This window comes from Bos taurus, chromosome 10 (assembly GCF_002263795.3).
Source record: "Bos taurus isolate L1 Dominette 01449 registration number 42190680 breed Hereford chromosome 10, ARS-UCD2.0, whole genome shotgun sequence".
In the NCBI taxonomy this organism is placed as follows: Eukaryota; Metazoa; Chordata; class Mammalia; order Artiodactyla; family Bovidae; genus Bos; species Bos taurus.
Window position 1 is genome coordinate 71,336,650 of NC_037337.1, and position 24,770 is coordinate 71,361,419.

At 39.0% G+C, this 24,770-nt stretch overlaps 1 protein-coding gene across 5 annotated transcripts; it reads right to left on the bottom strand.

Annotated features, from left to right (window-relative positions):
- Positions 1-477: 477 nt before the first annotated feature.
- Positions 478-22,589, bottom strand: LOC112448504 (potassium channel subfamily K member 16-like). 5 transcript variants are annotated; one of them, XM_059890883.1, is made up of 7 exons: positions 22,500-22,588; positions 18,220-18,398; positions 8,488-8,602; positions 7,249-7,415; positions 4,333-4,501; positions 3,974-4,120; positions 478-855 (listed from the first exon to the last, which is right to left on the bottom strand). In XM_059890883.1, exons 1-6 carry the CDS (start codon positions 22,531-22,533, stop codon positions 4,011-4,013), a joined length of 774 nt encoding a protein of 257 aa, XP_059746866.1. In that variant the 5' UTR covers positions 22,534-22,588; the 3' UTR covers positions 478-855; positions 3,974-4,010. The 5 variants fall into 5 exon arrangements, with proteins under 5 accessions (XP_059746866.1, XP_059746864.1, XP_024853842.1 ...); XM_059890881.1 differs by lacking the exon at positions 3,974-4,120 and having other exon boundaries at positions 7,318-7,415; positions 22,500-22,589; XM_024998074.2 differs by lacking the exon at positions 3,974-4,120.
- Positions 22,590-24,770: the final 2,181 nt, after the last annotated feature.

Genomic DNA, 24,770 nt, shown 5'->3' on the forward strand with positions numbered 1-24,770 from the left:
TACAAAAGAAAAAAAACCACAGTAGCCAGAAATACAAAGTACTCAGCCTCTATGGTAATCAGGAATAAACAAATCAAAACTACAGTGAGATCACATTCTTTACCCATTATATGGGTAACAATTTTAAATCTGACAATATCAAGTTTAAGTGAAAATACAGAATAATGAAAACTCACATGTACTTCTAGTGTGAGCCTAAATTGAGTAACTACTTTAAAAAATAACGTGGTAATCATGTATTAACATGGGTCGAAATAATTGTTGCCTCTGAGGAGCCAAGAGGATGGTATTGGGGAGCTTCACACAAGTAGTTTCAATTGGGTTGTCATTAATTCTACTTCACAAGTTATATGGTGGATTCATGGAAATTTATTATACTTTTTAACTTGCGTGATTGTGTAAGTCATTTTGTATATATCAAATGTTGCATACTGAAAGCCTTTGAAAATGAAAGGTTCAATGAGAACAGTTAAAATCGTGTGTTTTCAATTAGTTATTTAATACAATTCAAAATAAAATATGAATTTCAAAGCTTCACTGTGAATGTGATCCATATGGCAGGTTAATGGAAAAAAAATGCTTATTCTCTTTTATCACCTTGTCCCACTATTTTAAAAAAAGAAAAGTTTGAGATACTCTTTGATTATCTTCGCAGAGAAGGCCAGAAATGCGATCTTTTCCCAGAAAACTTTCTTTCTCTTTGCCATAACGTATTGCAAGTAACACTTATTTTAGTTTTTTCCAAATTTTTTGAAAGCAAATCAAAAAAAAGAGCCATCCAAGCAATACCAAAGGTACACCAAAGTGTTACTATTGCCATGTAAATATTTGAATAATTCTTAGAAGGATTTACACCTAAAGGCAAAAGGAAATCACATTTAAATTATTCAAGCACAACTTTTGCTTCCAATCTTCTCCTTGTAAACTATATCACAGTAGTGTAAACCCATAAAAAGTCAACTTTTAAATTCTAACCACCAATTGCTAAAGACCAACTAAAAACTAAAAAGTAGAATTTCTGAAATGAATATCGTATTCAACAGAATATGGAATTATAGTTACACATTTTAATTTACAGTAAATGTTTTGTAACATATCTATTACATGAAGGTTAAAAAAATGCTCTACTTCTATGTATGGTTTGAAAAGTGTGGAAATATATTAAGCTGAATTCTGAACATGTTACAGGATGGATTAGAATACAGATACAAATGTGCATAAGAGTTTGGGATACATGTATGTTAATTGGATCATTTCTTTTACTTGCTGTAGGAAATTTCTAAAAACAAGCATAAGATATAAAAAAAACTTTTAGAAATTCAAATTTTATTTAATGTATCATTCACAAATATATATTCCTACTCTGCCATTGGTTTTGGAGAAGGAAATGGCAACCCACTCCAGTGTTCTTGCCTGGAGAATCCCATGGACAGAGAAACCTGGTAGGCTGCAGTCCATGGGGTCACACAGAGTCGGACACAACTGAAGCAACTTGGCGGCGGCGGCGGCAGCCATTGGTTTATTCTTTATGGTTACAAATATGCCAGATATTTTGTAACTTTTTATTATGAAAATCAATTTGAAATAATTAGAAACACAAAGAATATGCATAATCCCAACAACCGTCTCACACTATCAGTCATGTCTGGCTCTTTGCAACACAATGGACAGCAACACGCCAAGGCCTCCCTGTCCATCACCAACTCCTGGAGTTTGCTCAAAGTCATGTCCATTGAGTCGGTGATGCCATCCAACCATCTCATCCTCTGTCATCCCCTTCTCTTCCTGCCTTCAATTATTCCCAGCATCTCACACTATATTGAGCCTCAATAAACATTGGCAGTATGCCCCTAATCTCTGTGCTATTTTTTTCTCAATATCCTTTAATATTTTATATCAAAATGTAAATAATCATATGAACTTTGGTGGCATTCTGGGTTTTGCTAATGAAGAAAATATGTCCTTCAATAAAAACTTCCAAGGAACACATGATAAAGTATGACTATTGAGCAAAAGAACACATTTTAACTGTACTTAAGATTATTTTAGGACGAGAAAGAGACTAAAATGTAAACCTATGGCATACATTTAGCAAACTTAACTTTATGAAAGACAGCATAATTTCACTGACCAAGATGAATGTTGAAAAGACTTTGTTTTCCAGTTTAATGGCCCATTAATTGGAGTCCCTTACCCAACTCCCTCAAATTTATACGAAAACATCTATGAAGTCCCCATTCCAGCTAGGTAATTATTGTTTAGTCGTTAAATCATGTCCAACTCTTTTATGACCCCATGGACTATCGCCCGCCAGGTGTCCATGTGATTTCCCAGGCAAGAATACTGGAGTGGGTTGCCATTTCCTCCTCCAGGGGATCTTCATGACCCAGGGATTGAATGCACATCTCCTGCATTAGCAGGTGAATTCTTTACCAGTGAGCCACCATAGAAACCCTCCAGCTAGGTAATGAGAGGATACAAAAGTTTCCTATTCCATAGTGAAAAAGAGAACAAACAAAATGAAAATCATTTTCAGTGGTCCCAGAGAAAAGCAATGGCTGCAAGAAACCTTGATTAGCTAAATTCTAGAGAGGAATAACGGAGAAGGCAATGGCAACCTACTCCAGTACTCTTGCCTGGAAAATCCCATGGACGGAGGAGCCTGGTAGGCTGCAGTCCATGGGGTCGCCAGGAGTCGGACACGACTGAGCAACTTCACTTTCAATTTTCACTTTCATGCATTGGAGAAGGAAATGGCAACCCACTCCAGTGTTCTTGCCTGGAGAATCCCAGGGACGGGGGAGCCTGGTAGGCTGCCGTCTATTGGGTCGCACAGAGTCGGACATGACTGAAGCGACTTAGCAGCAGCAGCAGCAGCAGCATCATAGAGGAATAAACTTTTCATAAGTGAGCGGAGAGATGTGGCATCTTTCCTACCTGAGCTGGCTGTATATGGGCATGGCAGACCTGCCAGAGAAGGTGGGGAATTGCAGACACAGAGTGAAATTATTCATTCTTTAAATGGCAGGGTGGGTTTGCAGGATGGATTGGAATCCAAATGTGCCAACCCCTCAAAAAAGATCACTCAGCCAAATAATTCTCTCACTCCCCACCATTCCAAATTTTTCCAAAATACTGGCATTGTAGGAGGGCCAGCACAATGCAGTCTTCAGCATAATTGCTTCTATTTCTGATCCAATACCATATACACCACACATACTATGTTCTTTTTCAGTATCGCCTTTCTAAATAAAGTGACTGCTACAGATTATTTCACTTCTGTGACATAGTGATTAAAAAACAAAACCCCCAAATGTCTATATATGTCCTTTTTGGTAACTTAATCAGAAATAGGTAAACATTAGAGCTGAAAGATTTATAAGTATTCTTCCTGAACTATTAGTTATTTTTCACTCCGTGACTGCTAAATTTATCTCTCTCCTTATGTTAGTTGCTCAGTCATGTCTGACTCTTGTGACTCCATGAACTGCAGCCCACCAGTGTCCTCTGTCCATGGAATTCTCCAGGCAAGAATACTGGAGAGGGTAGCCATGCCCTCCTCCAGGGAATCTTCCCAACCCAAGATTCGAATCCACATCTCTTGCACTGCAGGCAGATTCTTTACTGCTGAGCCACTAGGGAAGCCCCACATACATGCATAATGGGGTGCTATACCTGTGTTCTTTGGGCTAAATTTAAAAATATGTTAATAATAAGAATGATGCCTGATATGATGATGCTAATTTGGGGCAGAAGTGAGCCAAGAGCAGTGGAAAAGTTTCCCAAAATATATAGTCTGAAGATTTGCTTTGCTCCTTTAAGGAAGTTACAAACACGAAAAGGCCATATAGAATAAGCCTTTATACAAAAGACTTCTTGGATATTTTACGGTTGAAATTTAGGTATGTACGTGATTATTTAATATCTGGGAGGGTCTTTGTTTCTTCCGTGTGCAATTTGAAAGTGAACTTACCTACTGGAAAATATACTAAACGCATGTTGCATAGAATTCATCCTTTGTACCTACTGTTTCCATCACACATGAGCTTTAAATGCTTGTGTAAGTGGTAACATACTTTGTAAGAATTCTTCTGTTCCATTTTCCCATAATTAGTGTACTCTGTGGCCCAAACAAAGGAGAAAGTTTGATGGAAAGCATTTATTTGGGACTTTTTTGTGGATTGTCAGGTGGTTGAAAATTTTAAAACATCTTTGGCCTCTAAGTCCTGTAAGATATATGCTATCTTTCTGGTTATACATTTATTTCAAATTTTATTGATGCTGTGGCTATGAATGATAATACAATTCTAAGATTAATATCAACTGACTTACCTATTATGTAGTCACCAAAGCCAATGGTACTTAAAGAGATGAATGCAAAATATAATCCTTCATTGTAAGTCCAGCCCTCCATTTTCATGAAAAGTAATGGTGGTAGCAGGATGAAAATGGAAAGTCCAGTTACCAAGAAAAAGAGGAGCTCACAAGTTCTAATTTGTGTCTAAAGAAAAGAGAAAAACAAGAAAGAAAGAAGAAGAGAGGAGTGGAAGGGAGAAGAGGGAGGGAGGAAGGAAGGAAGATGTTAACATCAGCCTAATAGCAATCAGAGAGCTATAGTCGATTCAGTTGCCACTTCCTCTTACAAATCCTTTCCTGACCCAGCATGTTCTACTGTACTCTGACTTGCAGGTTTCCTTTGCATCCAGCAGTATATCCCAGTTCCATCAACTGAATCATCATCTTTCTCATGAATCTCTGTTGCTAATCTTTTATTTCTTCTGTTTTCTGTCTTCATGCATTGTACTTTTTGTGACTTTTATATAAAACAATCCCTGTCTTCCTGCCCTCCCTAGGTCTTAGACTAAAATGTTCTTTTGCTTTGCAACCTGCTTACTCTCACCTCTAGTTCTGGGTCCTTACTGCAAAATGGCTCTGCAAGAGTGTAGAATGGACAATCACCAAATGGAAGCTCAGGACATTAAGTTTTTTAAGCAAATAAAATAATCTTATTCTGATAAGAGACAGTCCAACACCTTAAATTGTTAGAGAAAGTATTTTCCCATCTAAAAATGGGATAATCCATTTATATAGTTCTACATCATATTAATTGATTAAATGTCTTTTATGGTATAATTAAAATTCATTCAACAAGCCTTTTTTGAGTGTTTCCTATTAGTACCATGGGAGATACTCAAGATACAAGGTAAAAATTAGACAGTTGGTACACACAGAGGTTATAGTTTTGGGAGGGAGAGGAGAGAGACAGACAAGTAAAACAATATTAGAAATAATATGTTTTAAACTTTTACATATAGAGTACCTCATACTGGACAGACCCTGTGCTAAGAACTTTGCATATTTTTATTATTATGTTCCTGGAACACCTTGTAAATATTTCCTTAAATTTTAACACATATTATATGCTTAGTGCAATGATTACGCTAATTTTATAAATTGTGGGATTTGTAATACTTTCTAAATTTGGTAGGTTATAAAGCTGATGTTATAAAAATTTTTACATGTCTTGTTTCTCCAAAAATTTGGAAACAGACACTCGTTATCAACTTTGGAGATACTCTAACCTGTGCAAGATACCCAAAGCAGAATACAGCAGAATTAGAGGAAAGTGGAAGAAATAGATAGCTGACTTTTAATGTCTTTTGGAGCCATTTAAAGAGCTTTCAGAAAAGGGGAAGACTGATATTGAAGGTTTCATTTTCTGTAGAATTACTGTTAATAGCTCCTTTTGTTTAACTTTGTACAGTGATAATAAGCTCAGAGCATTCTATATCACTGATACAATTTTATCTATTATTTGGTGCATTTGAGTGACTGTCTGATGAGTTTGTTTAGACATGTGTGTAAGCATATTACAAGGTCCAACTTTAGCTCTATGTAGGTTTTGAAAAGCAACTTTTAAGCAATCTCAAATCTCTGATATGGCGAAATCCTTGATCTCAGATATAATTACAAGGATTGGTAACATGGCTCCAGGAAAAAGAAAATGGGCAAAATCTTTCCAGATGCTGTCTGATCTTCTTTGAAGGGCAAAGAAACTTCTCTGGTCGAACTATTCCACGTAAGATTTTTGGTCCCTAAGGAATGCTCAAAGCTCTTGCCTCTTAGTCCATTTCTCCCAGAATTCACCTCTAAGAAAGAATTACTGGTAGGAATGGGTCAAGTCCAAGAATAGTCATCACCACCACTCTGGGATAGGTGGTTGAATGATTTTCCAGGAGTTTCTTTCTCTGGACTCCACTTCCTTGAGTCTAGTGGGAGAAACACCAGCCAGGGCCTGCTCTTACTGGCACTGCTCTTTGCTAAGAAGGCCTGGGGTAGCTGGCTTTGACCAGGCCTGTTTAGACAACAAACTGACCTTTTAGTTATTACTCTTAAGCCAGTGGATGTGAGTCCCGAGAGGAAGAGAAAAGAGCATGCTGCCTCAGTTGTCTCCTTAAATTGGGTAAGTTAGGTGTTAGGGATCACTGCTAAAGTGCAGCCTGGGTCACAGGAATTCCTCAAGGCAATAAGAGCAAACAATTTACCTGTCCTTATCCTCTCAGCATCTCTTTTTCTGGGACACCTGGACTGTCAGGAATGGACCATCCATCCATGTCATCTCTCTTTGTCTCATATGCCTCAACTCAACACAAATTTGACTAACAGTTTTCCAAACAGTCTCCTTTAATTATAGGCATATTTGTTTATATAACATATATAAATAAATTAAAGCCCTTATAAATAAATTAACATTAAATTAAATTTAAATAAAATAATATTAATTCCTTGCCCGTAGCAGTGCTGACAAATGTATTGTGGACAGAAAAGAGCTCAGAACCTAATATCAGAAAAATTTAAGTTGATTCTTTCCTCTAGAAAACCTAGATGTTAGGTTTTATACCATACTTATTTCAGAAGGTGGTTTAGGGAATTAAACAAGATCATGGTTGTGAAGTTGCATTTATACTATATTATTCTACAATGTTCTTTGGAATATCATTCCTTTTTTCTGAAGAAAAATAAAACACTATATAGTTATATTGGTCTGAATACCATTTATTGATCTAGGAATTCCATAAAAAAGAGCAAGCATATACCAGACGTATAACTACATATACATGTGTGTGTGTGTGTGTGTGTGTGTATACTTTTAGCATGTGTTTAACAAGAATATAATGTGTTGTGTGTTTATTCTACTTAAGGTTATGAACCTAAGCACATGTAAAAAAATCATTTGGTAGACTTTACCTCTTTCATTTCCATATTCTGAAGATATTTCTCAAATTCTGAAAGTGGTTGTAATAATGCATTACTCACAGATTGCAGGAATATGATAGTTAGAGGGATCCCCAGTAAAGAATAGAAGACACAGAACATCTGGCCCATAGGAGTTCTGGGTGCAATTAACCCATAACCTGATGGATAAGAGACAAATTTAATATCTGCTCAGTATTACTTTTGATGCACTTTTGATGTTTTGTTGTTGATGTTTTCTTATAAGAGATACTCCCAGAAGCACACACAGCTTTTGAGAGAAGCATATTATGCAGTCATTTCACATCCAGGAATTTTTCCTAAGGAAATGACCAGAAAACTGAGAAGTATGGATTTTCCCCTCAGGACAGAAACCAGAGGTCATGGTAACACTCTGACCTCATGTGGACCCATAAAATGCAAGATCTTAATTCTTTTATTGAAATATAATATACAACTAAGACTTCCAAAACAAATATCATTTTGCTGGAAATTTGCAGGCATTAGTCTCCATAACTGCAAATACACATCCTATTTTTAGTAAGGGAAAATAGATCTGAGTATGCCATACTTGAGGATCACGGTCATCACTTATTAATCTTCTCTATTCCCATGAGAAGGAAAATTCCATGACAGTGCCCGAGGTCTTTGCAGTCTAAGGTGGTATTTTCCAGGAATCTCCTGGGGGTCTCTGTCTACAGCTATCTTAAGCTATGCTTTTTTTTTTTTATAAATCCTAATGGCTCTTGGTTGATAATAAACTATCTTAGAATTGTCTAAATTTCAGCAGAAATCTATGCTGACTTTGTAATGTTTTGTTTTTAAGTTACAAAGTTCTCTAGCTACAGAATAGCTGAATTCCAGAGAAATTGTGGACATCATAGTTTATCAGAAATCCTGGAAAATCTGGCTGGATCTGGCTTTGTTTTTTATCTCACCAATAGTGTTGGAAGACTAGGTGGAAATGCCATTGCCAAGACCACCCATTAAAGAGAATGGGAACATAGAACTTGTTATGGAAGGGACAAATGATTTAAAGATAGAAAATAAAGGGGAAGCTACGTGTACTGATGAAACATCATCTTAAAAATAAAAGCAGGCTCTGAATTTGCAGGTTGAAGGGTTATGACTCATGTAGACAAAGTTCCATGCTATGATAAAAATTTAAATTACTGACCTCCTAAATTTAAAAAATAAAACTAAATTAAACTAAAAATAAAGCACCTTACTTACCTATTGTGCTTAATGTAGATGTCACAAATGAAAACGAATTCCTAAAATCCCAGCTAAAATAAATAGCTCCATTTCTTACGGGGATTATTCCATGTTTTATAGACAAACTCAGTATCTACAAGTTCAAACAAAAAAGACAAGCATTAATTTGATGAAATGTATAACCTGACCTTTCCCTTCTGAAACAGCGTATGAAAAAAATCTACCGTTGTGGAATTTAGACTCTAGCAGGGGGAGACAAACGCAATCATTCTATAACATGTTGAGACGTGATAAGAGATAAGGAGAACAAAGTGGAATGGATATGTTGGAGGGGTATAATCAGGGAAAATCTCATCAAGAAAATAAGATAGAACAAGGACTTGAAGGCAGTGAGAAAGTTAGCCAAACAAGTATTAGAGGAAAGAGTATTCCCAGCAGGGGAAATAACCAGATCAAGGGTAAAAGCCTTAAGGTAAGACCCTGGAATATTCTAGAAACATCAAGCTAGAGAAAGGTTGAGGACAGAATAATAGAAGAGGAAGTCAGAGAGGAAGCAAAGGAGGAGCACTGGATTCTGTAAGATCAAAGAAGTTTAGTTTTCATCTGAATGCAATGGAAAGGATCGCTGAAGACAATGAGCAGAGAAAGTGACTTAGATACCAGAAAGACACCAAAAGGATTACTTTGGTTGCTGTATTTAAAAGGGGATGTAGAAAGCAAAGTTGAAGCCAAGAGATCTATTAGGAGAATACTGCAGAACTCAGGATGCTCCAGAAAAGTCCAACCAGATTTTGGCTTAGTGAGACCAGCGACAACAGTGGTGATGGGGAGCATGTTTCTGAAGCCCCAGCCGGCAGGATTTTCTGAGAAACTAAAGCTAAGTCTAGAAAGAGCATAGACAAAGATGACTCTGAGAGCTCTCACGTGATGGTTGAGGGGTGGTGGCAGATTTTTCTTTTGAAAGGAAAAGGACGGTGATCATTTTTGGAAACGATGAATCTAAGTAGTTTGCTATACATTCAAGTGGAGATTTCAAACTAGTTCAATTCAGTGGCTCAGTGGTGTCCAACTCTGCAACCCCATGGACTGCAGCATGCCAGGCTTCCCTGTCAATCACCAATTCCCAGAGTTTGCTCAAACTCATGTCCATCAAGTCGGTGATGCCATCCAACCCTTTCATCCTCTGTTGTCCTCTCTCCTCCTGCCTTCAATCTTTTCCAGCACCAGGGGCTTTTCAAATGAGTCAGTTCTTCCCATCAGGTGGCCAAAGTATTGGAGTTTCAGCTTCAGCATCAGTCCTTCCAATGAATATTCAGAACTGATTTCCTTTAGGATGAACTGGTTGGATCTCCTTGCAGTCCAAGGGACTCTCAAGGATCTTGTCCAACACCACAGTTCAACAGCATCAATTCTTCGGAGCTCAGCTTTCCTTATAATTCAACTCACATCCATACATGACTACTGGAAAAACCATAGTATTGACTAGATGGACCTTAGTTGGCAAAGTAATGTCTCTGCTTTTTAATTTGCTTGTCTAGGTTAGTCATAGCTTTTCTTCCAAGGAACAAGCATCTTTTATTTATTTTTTTTTAATTTTATTTTATTTTTAAACTTTACAATATTGTATTAGTTTTGCCAAATATCGAAATGAATCCGCCACAGGTATACCCGCGTTCCCCATCCTGAACCCTCCTCCCTCCTCCCTCCCCTACCCTCCCTCTGGGTCGTCCCAGTGCACCAGCCCCAAGCATCCAGTACCGTGCATTGAACCTGGACTGGCGACTCGTTTCATACATGATATTATACATGTTTCAATGTCATTCTCCCAAATCTTCCCACCCTCTCCCTCTCCCACAGAGTCTATAAGACTGATCTATACATCGGTGTCTCTTTTGCTGTCTCGTACACAGGGTTATTGTTACCATCTTTCTAAATTCCATATATATGCGTTAGTATACTGTATTGGTGTTTTTCTTTCTGGCTTAGTTCACTCATCTTTTAATTTCATGGCTGCAATCACCATCTGCAGTGATTTTGGAGCCCCCCAAAATAAAGTCTCTCACTATTTCCATAGTTTCCCCATCTATATTCCATGAAGTGATGGGACCAGATGCCATGATCTTAGTTTTCTGAATGTTGAGTTTTAAACCAACTTTTTCACTCTCTTCTTTCACTTTGATCAAGAGGCTCTTTAGTTCTTCTTCACTTTCTGCCATCAAGGTGGTGTCATCTGCATATCTGAGGTTACTGATATTTTTCCCAGCAATCTTGATTCCAGCTTGTGCTTCCTCCAGCCCAGTGTTTCTCATGATGTACTCTGCATATAAGTTAAATAAAGCAGGGTGACAGTATACAGCCTTCATACTCCTTTTCCTATTTGGAACCAGTCTGTTGTTCAGTCCAGTTAGTTAGAACTGGAACAGTCCAGTTCTAACTGTTGCTTCTTGACCTGCATACAGATTTCTCAGGAGGCAGGTACCGTGGTCTGGTATGCCCATCTCTTGAAGAATTCAGCACAGTTTGTCATGATCCACACAGTCAAAGGCTTTGGCATAGTCAATAAAGCAGAAGTAGATGTCTTTCCTGGAACTCTCTTGCTTTTTCAATGATCCAAAAAATGTTGGCAATTTGATCTCTGGTTCTTCTGCCTTTTCTAAATCCAGCTTGAACATCTGGAAGTTCGCAGTTCACTTTCTGTTGAAGCCTGGCTTGGAGAATTTTGAGTACTACTTGGTTAGCATGTGAGATGAGTACAATTGTGAAGTAGTCTGAACTTTCTATGGCATTGCCTTTCTTTGGGATTAGAATGAAAACTGACCTTTTCCATTCCTGGAACCACTGCTGAGTTTTCCAAATTTGTGGCATATTGAGTGCAGCACTTTCACAGCATCATCTTTAGGATTTGAAATAGCTCAACTGGAATTCCATCACCTCCACTAGCTTTGTTCATAGTAATGCTTCCTAAGGCCCACTTGACTTCGCATTCCAGGATGTCTGGCTCTAGGTGAGTGATCACACCATTGTGGTTATCTGGGACATGAAGATCTTTTTTGTATAATTCTTCTGTGTATTTTTGTTACCTCTTCTTAATATCCTCTGCCTCTGCTAGGTCCATACCATTCTGTCCTTTATTGTGCCCATCTTTGCATGAAATATTCCCTTGGTATCTCTAGAAGAGATCTCCAGTCTTTCCCATTCTATTGCTTTCCTCTATTTCTTTGCATTGATCACTGAGGAAGTCTTTTCTTATCTCCTTGCTATTCTTTGGAACTCTGCATTCAAATGGATATAGCTTTCCTTCTCTCTTTTGCCTTTACCTTCTCTTCTTTTCTCAGCTATTTGTAACACCTCCTCAGACAACCATTTTGCCTTTTGCATTTCTTTTTCTTGGGGATGGTCTTGATCAGTGCCTCCTGTGCAATGTCATGAACCTCAATTCATAGTTCTTCAGACAACTCTGTCTTTCAGATCTAAACCCTTGAATCTATTTGTCACTTCCACTGTATAATCATAAGGGATTTGATTTAAGTCATACTTGAATGGTCTAGGGGTTTTCCCTACTTTCTGCAATTTGGCAATAAGGAGTTCATCATCTGAGCCACAGTCAGCTCCTGGTCTTGTTTTTGCTGATTGTATAGAGCTTCTCCATCTTCGACTGCAAAGAATATCATCTTCTGATTTCGGTATTGACCATCTGGTGATGTCCATATGTAGAGTCTTCTCTTGTGTTGTTGAAAGAGGGTGTTTGCTATGATCAGTGTGTTTTCTTGGCAAAACTCTATTAGCCTTTGCCCTGCTTCATTCTGTACTTCAAGGCCACATTTACCTGTTACTCCAGGTGTTCCTTGACTTCCTACTTTTGCATTCCAGTCCCCTATGATGAAAAGGACATCTTTTTTGGGTGTTAGTTCTAGAAGGTCTTACAGGTCTTCACAGAACAGTTCAACTTCAGCTTCTTCAGCATTACTGTTTGGGGCATAGTTTTGGATTACTGTGATATTGAATGGTTTGCCTTGGAAACAAGCAGAGATGATTCTGTTGGTTTTGAGATTGCATCCAAGTACTGCATTTCAGTCTCTTTTGTTGACTATGATGGCTACTCCATTTCTTCTAAGGGATTCTTGCCCACAGTAGTAGGTAAAATGCTAATCTGAATTAAATTCACCCATTTCAGTCCATTTTAATTTGCTGACTCCTAGAATGTCAATGTTCACTCTTGCTATCTCCTGTTTGACCACTTTCAATTTACCTTGATTCATGGTCCTAACATTCCAGGTTCCCATGCAATATTGTTCCTTACAGCATCCAATTTTACTTCCATCACCAGTCACATACACAACCCGGTGTTCACTGCCAAGCTCTTCCCTGACCCACACCTCTGCCAGAGACTCCTGGACACTCACAGGCAAGTCTGGGTCAGTCTCTTGTGGGGTCACTACTCCTTTCTCCTGGGTCCTGGTGCACCCAAGGTTTTGTTTGTGCCCTGCAAGAGTCTGTTTCCCCAATCTTGTGTATGTTCTGTAATAAAATCCCACTGGCCTCCAAACTCCAATTCCCTGGAGGTTCTCAGTCCCTTTGCCAGATCCCCAGGTTGGGAAATCTGTTTTGGGTCCTAGAACTTTCTTAACAGTGCAAGAATTTATTTGGTATAATTGTTCTGCAGTTTGTGGTTCATCTGCTCTGTGGCTCTATGGTAGGGTTTATGGCAACCTCCTCCAAAAGGGCTTATGCCACATGCTGTGTGACCCAGGTCTGCTGTGCCCAGCTGACCGGTACCTCCACAGGAGACACTCAAACCCTCAAAGGCAGTTCTGGCTCAGTCTCTGTGGGGTCTCTGGGTCCTAGTGCACACAAGATTTTGTTTGAGCCCTCCGAGCATCTCTGGAGGGTATGGGGTTTGATTCTAAATGTGATTTTGCTCCTCCTACCATCTTGATGGGCTTTCTCCTTTGCCCTTGGATGTGGAGTATCTTTTTTTGGTGGGATCCAACATTCTCCTTTTGATGATTGTTCAGCGGTGTGTTGTAAATTTGGAGTGCTCACAGGAGATGATGAGTGTACATCCTTCTACTCTGCCATCTTGTGTGTATACATGTTTCAAATATGCAAGCGATTTCAAATAGGCAAATGGTTATACAATATGGAGTTTGTGAGAAAGGCCTAAGCTGAAAATATAAATTTATGAGTTACTGGAATTTAAAGGAAATGAGTTGAAATAGAAAACAGGAAAGGCCTGAAGACTGAGCCCAGGAGTCCTTCAAAGGAACCAGCAAAGACAACTAGCAACAACTAATAAAAATTAGGTGGAAAATCAAAATTAGAATGTGAGATCTTGGAAGCCATATGAAGGTAGTTACCAAGAGGGAGAAAGCAATCGACCATGCAAACAGTTGTCAGGTAAGGACAGATTGTCAAATTTTAATTATGGCCACGTCCTTGAGTGAATCTATAGGAAGGAATGTATGGATTCCTGATTATTTCAGAAATTTAGGCAGGCACCATAATAATTTGTACACAGTGTATATCTTCCCTGGTGGCTTAGATGGTAAAGAATCTTCCTGAAATGCAGGAGACCTGGGTTCAATCTCTGTGTCAGGAAGATCCCCCAGAGAAGGAAATGGCAATGCACTCCAGTATTTTTGCCCGGAAAATCATCATGGACAGAGGAGCCTGGTGGGCTAGAGTCCATGGGGTGGCAAAGAGTCAGACACAACTGAAAGACTAAAACACATACACATGCAAAGAAAGGCATAGAGACCACATTAGGGCTGTCTGTGAATTAAAGCAATGGAATGGACTCTTTATTCTTGCCTGTTCACCTAAAATTCCATTAAAATAACACTAAAATTATATACTGGTGTGCTGCAGTCCATGGGGTCGCAAGGAGTTGGACATGACTGAGCAACTGAACAATAGCAACAAAATTATACAAAACAAAATAATGAAACATAACATTTATGTTATGTTATGGCAAGAAGCATAGAGAAATCTGATTTGTGGAGAATTTTTAAAAGACATTTAAAAGTTATATTGATTGCTAAAGAAACAGTATAGCACAGGAAACTATACTCAATGTTTTATAATAACCTATAAAGGAGAAGAAACTGAAATATGTATATATATATATTTATATGCATATACACACACATGCTGAAAGCTCAAAAGAAAACTCGGGGCAATCTGCATGGAGATGAATGCTGCTTTCACACAAAAATCCCAAAGGTACTTCAAACTCAGCATCATTCATTAAACATCAGCTAGACAGACGCTGCTGTCTGTGGGGTTGCACAGAGTTGGACACAACTGAAGCGACTTAGCAGCAGCAGCAGACAAACATATATAATAGTTATCAAAGGAAGAAAGGGAGGAAAAGAGGAGGCAGATTGGGGAGGGGCAAAGGAAAGAAGAAAATAAAAAGGGAAGGAGGGAGGGAAGGAAGGAGGAGGGAGAGAGGGATAAAGAGGATAGGAGAAGAGGGAAGAAAGGTTGGTTTTCTTTCAGTGTTCTATAAAAAAAATCTGCATAACTCTGACAGCACAGGAAAAAAATAGCATAAAACAATGCTTACACAACTCTGAATATACTAAAAACCATTGAATTGTAAACTTTAAATAAGTGAATTGTGTAAAATCTCATTAAAGCTGCTATTGTTAAAAAGCACATAATGACTTATATAGTCGCCATCACAGTCAACATTTAGAGCTATTCTGTCAACAAAACACAAAGGTCTTCCTCATGCTCCCTGTTTTCGGTCGCATGTACCACCACTGCCTTCTATCCTGAACCTCTGGTAACCACTAATCTGTTTTCCATCTCTCTGATATTGTTCTGATGCTCTTTTAAATGCGAATTTAGAAAGATGGTAACGATAACACTGTATGCAAGACAGCAAAAGAGACACAGATGTATAGAACAGTCTTTTGGACTCTGTGGGAGAGGGAGGTGGGGGATGACTTGGGAGAATGACATTGAAACATGTATAATATCATATAAGAAATGAATCGCCAGTCCAGGTTCGATGCAGGATACAGGATGCTTGGGGCTGGTGCACTGGGATGACCCAGAGGGATGGTATGGGGAGGGAGGTGGGAGATGGGGTTCAGGATGGGGAACACGTGTACACCCGTGGTGGATTCATGTTGATGTATGGCAAACACAATACAATATTGTAAAGTAATTAGCCTCTAATTAAAATAAATAAATTTAAATTAAAAAAAAGAATTTCAGCATTTCCTGAAATCCTCTACCCTTTCCTTGATTTTCTTAAATTATTAACCACACATTTAAAGGTCTTTAGATCACAACTTCATATCAAATTATAGATGAGTCTCTTTCTAATGACTGTAGTTTCACTTAGTTTCCAGTCAGTTGTTTCTACATTTAATTATACTTCCTAATTTTTAATTGGATTCTGGCCATTGTACATGAAAACTTGTAGAGACTCTGGATGTTGCTATGTTGCCTAATAGATGGTTCCGGGTTTTGTTTTGCAGGCAGATAGAATACCAGCAGATCACCCTTGCCCTGCTGAGAGTTATTTTCAAACTTGGTTAGGGCTTGCTCCAGTTTCAGGGTTACTTCTAAGGTGTGTTGTTTCTGGTATCTCAATGGGCCTGGGCATTTACTGAATCCCTCTAACTTGCTGAGCCTGGAATTCTAATTTCTGTCTCTCCAGCATCAGAGCCCTGCTAAAGTCTCTGCATGGTTCTTTAGAATCACAGATGCTGCTTTCATTTGCTTTTCTGAGGTCTTGGTCTGAACATGCACAGTTTAGAAGTGGACCAATGGTTTGAGAGGAATTCATAGCGGATTTAGAATTTGGGGGCTTTCTCACTCTGAAGATATCTCCTCTTTGTGATTTTGTCCTCAAATTCCAACTACTATTAAGCGTCCTCGAGCTCTGACTTTTCAATGCTTCAACCCTGTAAAATTACAGCTTTCTGCTAGGGCTTGTTGCCCCTCACCATGCTGGGTATTAATAGGGGAGTCCCCACAGAGGAAAGGACAAGTAACCGTGGAACTCAGCTCACATGCCTTATTTTATTTTTTAAAGGATTTTTTAATGTGGACCATTTTAAAATCTCTATTGAATTTGTTACAGTATTGTTTCTGTTGTTCATGTTCTGGTTTGTCAGCCACGAGGCATGTAGGAGCTTAGCTCCCCAACCAGGGATGGAACCCACACCTTCTGTATTGGAAAGATGAAGTCTCAACCATTGGACCACCAGGGAAGTCCCTCGTGCTTTCTTTAAATGGCCCTGTCCTTTTGGGTTCTGCCTCATTTGCTTACACCACTGTTTTCTGTTCTCTCTGTAATTTATGCTTTGTTTTATAATTGTTATCAGTGGTAGAGTTAGCCCAACACTAGTTTTTCTCTCCTGATCTTCAGCATTTCAGCATATCTTATATAGTTCCTATCAGTCAGTTCAGTTGCTCAGTTGTGTCCGACTCTTTGCAACCCTATGAACCATGCCTGGCCTCCCTGTCCATCACCAACTCCCAGAGTCAACCCAAACCCATGTCCACTGAGTCCGTGATGCCATCCAACTCTCATCCTCTGTCATCCCCTTCACCTCCTGCCCTCAATCTTTCCCAGCATCAGGGTCTTTGCAAATGAGTCAGCTCTTCGCATCAGGTGGCCAAAGTATTGGAGTTTCAGCTTCAGCATCAGTCATTCCAATGCTCACCCAGGACTGATCTCCTTTAGGATGGACTGGCTGGATCTCCTTGCAGTCCAAGGGATTCTCAAGAGTCTTCTCCAACACCACAGTTCAAAAGCATCAATTCTTCGGCGCTCAGCTTTCTTTATAGTCCAACTCTCACATCCATACATGACCACAGGAAAAACCATAGCCTTGACTAGACAGACCTTTATTGACAAAGTAATGTCTCTGCTTTTTAATATGTTATCTAGGTTGGTCATAACTTTCCTTCCAAGGAGTAAGTGTCTTTGAATTTCATGGCTGCAGTCACCATCTGCAGTGATTTTGGAGCCCAAAAATATAAAGTCAGCCACTGTTTCCACTGTTTCCCCATCTATTTCCCATGAATGTTGGGACAAGATGCCATGATCTTTGTTTTCTGAATGTTGAGCTAAACCAACTTTTTCACTCTCCACTTTCACTTTCATCAAGAGGCTCTTTAGTTCTTCTTCACTTTCTGCCATAAGGGTGGTATCATCTGCATATCTGAGGTTATTGATATTTCTCCTGGCAATCTTGATTCCAGCTTGTGCTTCATCCAGCCCAGCATTTCTCATGATGTACTCTGCATATAAGTTAAATAAGTAGGGTGACAGTACACAGCCTTGACGTACTCCTTTTCCTATTTGGAACCAGTCTGTTGTTCCATGTCCAGTTCTAACTGTTGCTTCCTGACCTGCATATAGGTTTCTCAAGAGGCAGGATAGGTGGTCTGATGTTCCCATCTCTTTCAGAATTTTCCACAGTTTATTGTGATCCACACAGTCAAAGGTTTGGGCATAATCAATATAGTTCCTATAGCCTTGTGATATCTGCTCTGTAATTTTTCCTCTTATCTGTATTGGTCTTATCCCTTTACATTCTTATACTGTTCTGTTTTCTTTATATCTCTTATTACTAAAAATGCTTGTCTTTTTTTTTCATCTCCAGATGACAGAAAACTAGTGCTATTTAAGTAAAACACAGAGAAAGGCTTTCTTTAAAATCTTCTGTCTACATCTCTCTTAAACACAACTGGCAAATTTATGACTCTCCCTTTATCTCTTACCTGCAAAAAGATCTCAAGTTCTTCTGAAGTTATGTTGACATAGGTCTCCATTAAATTTGTTTCAGCATCCAAAAAGGCAAGTTTCAACTCTTCCTGAATGTCTGTCTCCAAAGCTTGAAATATCTTTGCTCCCATCATGCAGTAGCATATAAAACCAATGAGCAGTACATACCTAGAGGCTTAAGAAGCAACTGGCTCTATTAAAAAGCTAAAGACCAGTGTAATGAGAAACACAGGAGGTCAGATTGCTTTAATAAAAATGTCTTCTCCACAAAACAAAACCAAACAAACTAAAAGGGTCTCTTCCCAATAAAGAAAGATAGCAATCTTATATTGAAACAAATATACAAAAGTAAACAATCCCAAAATAATCACAGCAAAATGAAATTGGAACTCCAGTTTTATCCTGACATGAAATATCCTGGACTGTGAAAAATCATGGGAAATTTTCTGTTTCTGAGGATGTTAGTTAACAAGAGTAAGGGAGGGGAGTTTTTCCAATACCACAATTTAATCACTCATATGCTGGCAGTTAGAGGCAGATGAGTCCAATACAGCTTATTCTTAGGGAAATAATTATTGTATGCTTGAAAATATGTATTATTACTTAGTTTGCCCAATCCAGATGGATTTGGGTGGATTATTTACCCAGAGGTCTCTTTTTCTAATCTTCATTTTCTGTTCCTCTGTACTGCTCAGTAGGAAGGAATAAAAACTACCTTTTAAGTAGAAAGATAACCATTATCTTAATGAGTTCTGGCTCTTAATATTAAAACAATTCAGCCAAATGATTGTCTTGCTTCTCAGAGAAATTCCTTGTAAATATCCTTCATTTTTATTTAGTAGTCCCATCAGATTAACCCTACCTCCCTACCAATCTCTTCCATCAGAAACTGAATTAGATCTCAATCGTATAAGCCCCCAGAACTTTGGGATAACTTTGTTATTGTTTGATTTACAAACTAAAAAGTAGCCTTGTATTACTGAAATGTCATAGTCATAACAGTTAAAACACTTCCTTAAGTATTAAATATGAAGTCAGTATACCAGTTGGAGTAAATACTTTAAAATATTAAGTGCACTACTGTAGAAATAGATGATAGATACATAGATAAACATTCTTCAAAGGATAGTAAATTTAATCTCTCTGTGTACAGATAGTTCAACTTATGTTAAAACAATAAAAGTGGGAACTTTAATTTTCTTCCAAATTTTGGCATGATGTTATTGTTTACTGGTCTATGTTTAAACTAAAGAATATTATTAGATTTCAAGAGAAAGGGACCTGTGCTAAGTACCATCTATCAGATTCATTTTTGTTCATATTTTATATTAGAAATTAATTCTAAGGTTTACCATGAGAGTATGAAAAATGAAAATGGATTCAGTAATGTCCAAGTCTATGCCCCGACCAGTAATGCTTAAGAAGCTGAAGTTTAACTGTTCTTTGAAGACCTACAAGACCTTCTAGAACTAACATCAAAAAAAGATGTCCTTTACATCATAGGGGACTGGAATGCAAAAGTAGGAAGTCAAGAGATACCTGGAGTAACACTCAAATTTGGCCTTGGAGTACAAAATGAAGCAGGTCAAAGGCTAACAGAGTTTTAGCAAGAGAACACACTGGTCATAGCAAAACCCTCTTCCAACAAAACAAGAGAAGACTCTACATATGGACATCACCAGAAGGATACCAAAATCAGATTGATTATATTCTTTGCAGTCAAAGATGGAGAATTTCTACACAATAAGGAAAAACAAGACCAGGAGCTGACTGTGACTCAGATGATGAACTCCTTACTACCAAATTCAGACCTAAGTTGAAGAAAGTAGGGAAAACCACTAGACCATTCAGGTATGACCTAAATCAAATCCCTTATGATTATACAGTGGAAGTGACAAATAGATTCAAGGCTTTAGGTCTGAAAGACAGAGTGCCCGAAAAACTATGGATTGAGGTTTGTGACATTCTACAGGAGGCATTGATCAAGACCATCCCCAAGAAAAAGAAATGCAAAAAGGCAAAATAGGTATCTGACAGGGCCTTAAAAATAGCTGAGAAAAGAAGAGAAGCAAAAGGTAAAGGAGGAAAGGAAAGATATACCCATTTGAATGCAGAGTTTCAAAGAATAGCAAGGAGAGATAAGAAAAGCCTTCCTCAGTGATCAATGCAAAAAAATAGAGGAAAACAATAGAATGGGAAAGACCAGAGATCTCTTCAAGAAAATCAGAGATACCAAGGGAATATTTCATGCAAAGATGGGCACAATAAAGGACAGAAATGGTGTGGACCTAACAGAAGCAGAAGATATTAAGAAGAGATGGCAAGAATACACAGAAAAACTATACAAAAAGGATTTTTACAATCCAAAAAATCACAATAGTGTAATCACTCGCCTAGAGCCAGATGTCCTGAAATCTGAGGTCAACTGGGCCTTAGGAAGCATCACTACGAATAAAGCTAGTCGAAGTGATGGAATTCCAGTTGAGCTCTTTCAAATCCTCAAAGATGATGCTGTGAAAGTGCTGCACTCAATATGCCAGCAAACTTGGAAAACTCAGCAGTGGCCCCAGGAATTTGAAAGGTCAGTTTTCCTTCCAATCCCAAAGAAAGACAATGCCAAAGAATGCTCAAACTACCACACAATTGCACTCATCTCATATGCTAGGAAATTAATACTCAAAATCCTCCAAGCCAGTCCTCAACAGTACGTGAACTGTGAACTTCCAGATGTTCAAGCTGGATTTAGAAAAGGCAGAGGAACAAGAGATTAAATTGGCAAAATCCACTGGATCATTGAAAAAGCAAGAGAGTTCCAGAAAAACAATGCTTAAAACCTTTGGTTCTGTGGATCACAACAAACTGTGGAAAGTTCTTCAAGAGATGGGAATACCAGACCACCTTACCTGCTGCCTGAAAAATCTGTATGCAGGTCAAGAAGCAGCAGTTAGAACTGGACATGGAACAGCAGACTGGTTCCAAATCGGGACAGGAGTACATCAAAGCTGTATACTATCACCCTGCTTATTTAACTTATATTCAGAGTACATCATGCAAAATGCCAGGCTGGATGAAGCACAAGCTGGAATCAAGATTGCCAGGAGAAATATTAGTAACCTCAGATACGCAGGTGACACCACCCTGATGGCAGAAAGCAAAGAACTAAAGAGCCTCTTGATGAAAGTGAAAGAGCAGAGTCAAACATTGGCTTAAAACTTAACATTCAGAAAACTAAGATTATGGCATCTGGTCCCATCAATTCATGGCAAATAGATGGGGAAAGAATGGAAATAGTGAGAGACTTTATTTCTGGGGACTCCAAAATCACTGCAGATAGTGATTGCAACCATTGAAATTAAATGATGCTTGCTCCTTGGAAGAAAAGCTATGACCAATTTAGCCAGCATATTAAAAAGCAGAGACATCACTTTGCCAACAAAGGTCCATCTAGTCAAAGCTACGATTTTCTCCAGTAGTCATTTATGGACTATAAGGAAGCTATAGAGTTGGACTATAAGAGTTGGACTATAAGGAAGCTGAGCACCAAAGAATTGATGATTTTCAACTGTGGTGTTGGAAAAGACTCTTGAGACTGCAAGGAGGTCCAACCAGTCCATCCTAAAGGAAATGAGTCCTGATTATTCATTGGAAGGACTGATGCTGAAGCTGAAAGTCCAGTACATAGGTCAGCAAAGAACTGACTCATTTGAAAAGACCCTGATACTGGGAAAGATTGAAGGCAGGAGGAGAAGGGGACAACAGAAGATGAGATGGTTGGATGGCATCACCAACTCAATGGACATGAGTTTGAGTAAGCTCTGGGAGTTGGTGATGGACAGGGAAGCCTGGCGTGCTGCAGTCCATGGGGTGGCAAAGAGTCGGACATGACTGAGGAACTGAACTGAACTCAACTGAATGTCAAAAATCTCTTATTACACCATTAGAGAAAACAACTCCCCAGGAAGTCTTCACCAAGAGTAGGCTAGAGCTTGTCAGGCCAAGCTTCAACTCAAATGTGTGTGTACATGTACTGAGTTGCTCCAGTCATGTCTGACTCTGTGTGCCCCTATTAACTGGAGCCCCCCAAGCTCCTCTGTCCTTGGGATTCTCCAGACAAGAATACTGGAGTGGGTTTCCATGCCCTCCTCCAGGGGATCTTCCCAGCCCAAGGATCAAACCCATGTCTTTTATGTCTCCTGAATTGGCAGGCGTATTCTTTTACCACTAGCACCACCTGGAAAGTCCTCCACTCAAATAGAATACCTTAAAGCAGTCCTACCTTTTGAAAGTTTTTCTTTATCTTCATTTTCCATGGTATGCTTAGACAATACTCCTTCAGCATCGGAGTGGTGATTTAGAATCCTTTGAGTAATCTCTTGTCAACATCATAATTCTCTCTGGAACCTTGGGAGGGGCTAGTTTTATAAATAGCCCCCCTCCTTTCAATCACAGTGTACTGGTTTCCCATGGCCACAGTTTACCTCAGCCTCAGTGGTTAAATTAGCACAAATATATGATTAAAAGTTTAGAGGTCATATATTCAAACTGGGCCTCATGAGGTGAAGTCAATGTTTTGACAGGACTGCATTACTAGGGGAAAATCTGTTTCCTTACCTTTCCAATTTATGGAGGTTGTCTGCATTCCTTGGCTCATCCCTCTCCCTCCATCCTCAAAGTGAGCAGATAGCATCTTTGAATTTCCCTGTGATACTAACTTTACTGCCGCCGTCTTTCACATATAAGAACCCTTGTGAAATTTTGCCTACTCTCACCATCCAGAGTAATCTCCCTGTCTCAAGTTCAGTGAATTGACAGCCTTAATCTCTCTCTTGCCAAGTAAAATGCTATATATATTAAATAAATAATACAGTTAAAAATCTTGACTCATAAGACATGGACACTACCTAAATGCCCACCAACAGATGAATGGATAAATATATAAAGTCATATATGCGTCTATATATGGATATATATATATATCCCATTGACTATGCCAAAGCCTTTGACTATATGGATCACAATAAACTGTGGAAAATTCTGAAAGAGATGGGAATACCAGACCACCTGACCTGCCTCTTGAGAAACCTGTATGCAGGTCAGGAAGCAACAGTTAGAACTGGACATGGAACAACAGATTGGTTCCAAATAGGAAAAGGAGTATATCAAGGCTGGATATTTCACTCTACTTATTTAACTTATATGCAGAGTACATCATGAGAAACGCTGGGCTGGAGGAAGCACAAGCTGGAATCAAGATTGCCAAGAGAAATATCAATAACCTCAGATATGCAGATGACATCACCCTTATGGCAGAAAGTGAAGAAGAACTAAAGAGCCTCTTGATCAAAGTGAAGGAGGAGAGTGAAAAGTTGGCTTAAAGCTCAACATTCAGAAAACAAAGTTCATGGCATCTGGTTGCATCACTTCATGGCAAATAGATGGGGAAACAGTGGCTGACTTTATTTTGGGGGGCTCCAAAATCACTGCAAATGGTGACTGCAGTCATGAAATTCAAAGACACTTACTCCTTGGAAGGAAAGTTATGACCAACCTAGGCAGCATATTCAAAAGCAGAGATATTACTTTGCCAACAAAGGTCTGTCTAGTCAAGGCTATGGCTTATCCAGTGGTCATGTATGGATGTGAGAATTGGACTATAAAGAAAGCTGAGTGCAGAAGAATTGATGCTGTTGAACTGTGGTGTTGGAGAAGACTCCTGAGAGTCTCTTGGACTGCAAGGAGATCGAACCGGTCCATCCTAAAGGAGATCAGTCCTGAGTGTTCATTGGAAGGACTGATGCTGAAGCTGAAACTCCAATACTTTGGCCACCTGATGTGAAGAACTGATTTATTTGCAAAGACCCTGATGCTGGGAAAGATTGAGGGCAGGAGGAGAAGGGGACGACAGAGGATGAGATGGTTGGATGGCATCACGGACTCAATAGACATGGGTTTGGGTGGACTCCGGGAGTTGGTGATGGACAGAGAGGCCTGGCATGCTGCGGTTCATGGGGTCACAAAGAGTTGGACATGACTGAGTGACTGAACTGAACTGATGTCCCATTTATATATACACATACACAGCTTCTCTGGTGACTCAGTCAGTAAAGAATCCACCTGCAATACAGGAGATCTGAGTTTGATGCCTGGGTTGGGAAGATCCCCTGGAGGAGGGCATGGAACCCACTCCAGTATTCTTGCCTGGAGAATCCCCATGAACAGAGGAGACTGGTGGGCTGCAGTCCATGGGGTTGCACAGAGTTGGACACAACTGAGCAACTAAGCATAGCACAAACATACACACACAATATAATACTGCTCCGCCATAAAAAAAAGATGAAATCTTGCCATTTGAGAAAACATGGATGGACTTTAAGGGTATTTTGCCAAGTAAAGTAACATACAGAAAGATAAATACTATGTGATTTCATTCATGTATATATATAAAAACAAGCTAAAGGAACAAAAACAACACATAGAGGGAATTCCCTGGTGGTCCAGTGACTAGGACTTAGTGGTTTCTTTCAGTGCCATGGACCCAGGTTCAGTC

What these genes read in the sequence shown, in the direction of transcription:
- LOC112448504 (XM_024998074.2), bottom strand. Translation starts at nt 22,533, where the DNA reads ATGGAAAATGAAGATAAAGAAAAACTTTCAAAAG. An exon ending in AACTTGAGATCTTTTTGCAG is followed by an intron (nt 8,603 to 18,219) that starts GTAAGAGATAAA and finishes TTGAACTTGTAG; the next exon opens with ATACTGAGTTTGTCTATAAA. An exon ending in ATCTACATTAAGCACAATAG is followed by an intron (nt 7,416 to 8,487) that starts GTAAGTAAGGTG and finishes CTTATCCATCAG; the next exon opens with GTTATGGGTTAATTGCACCC.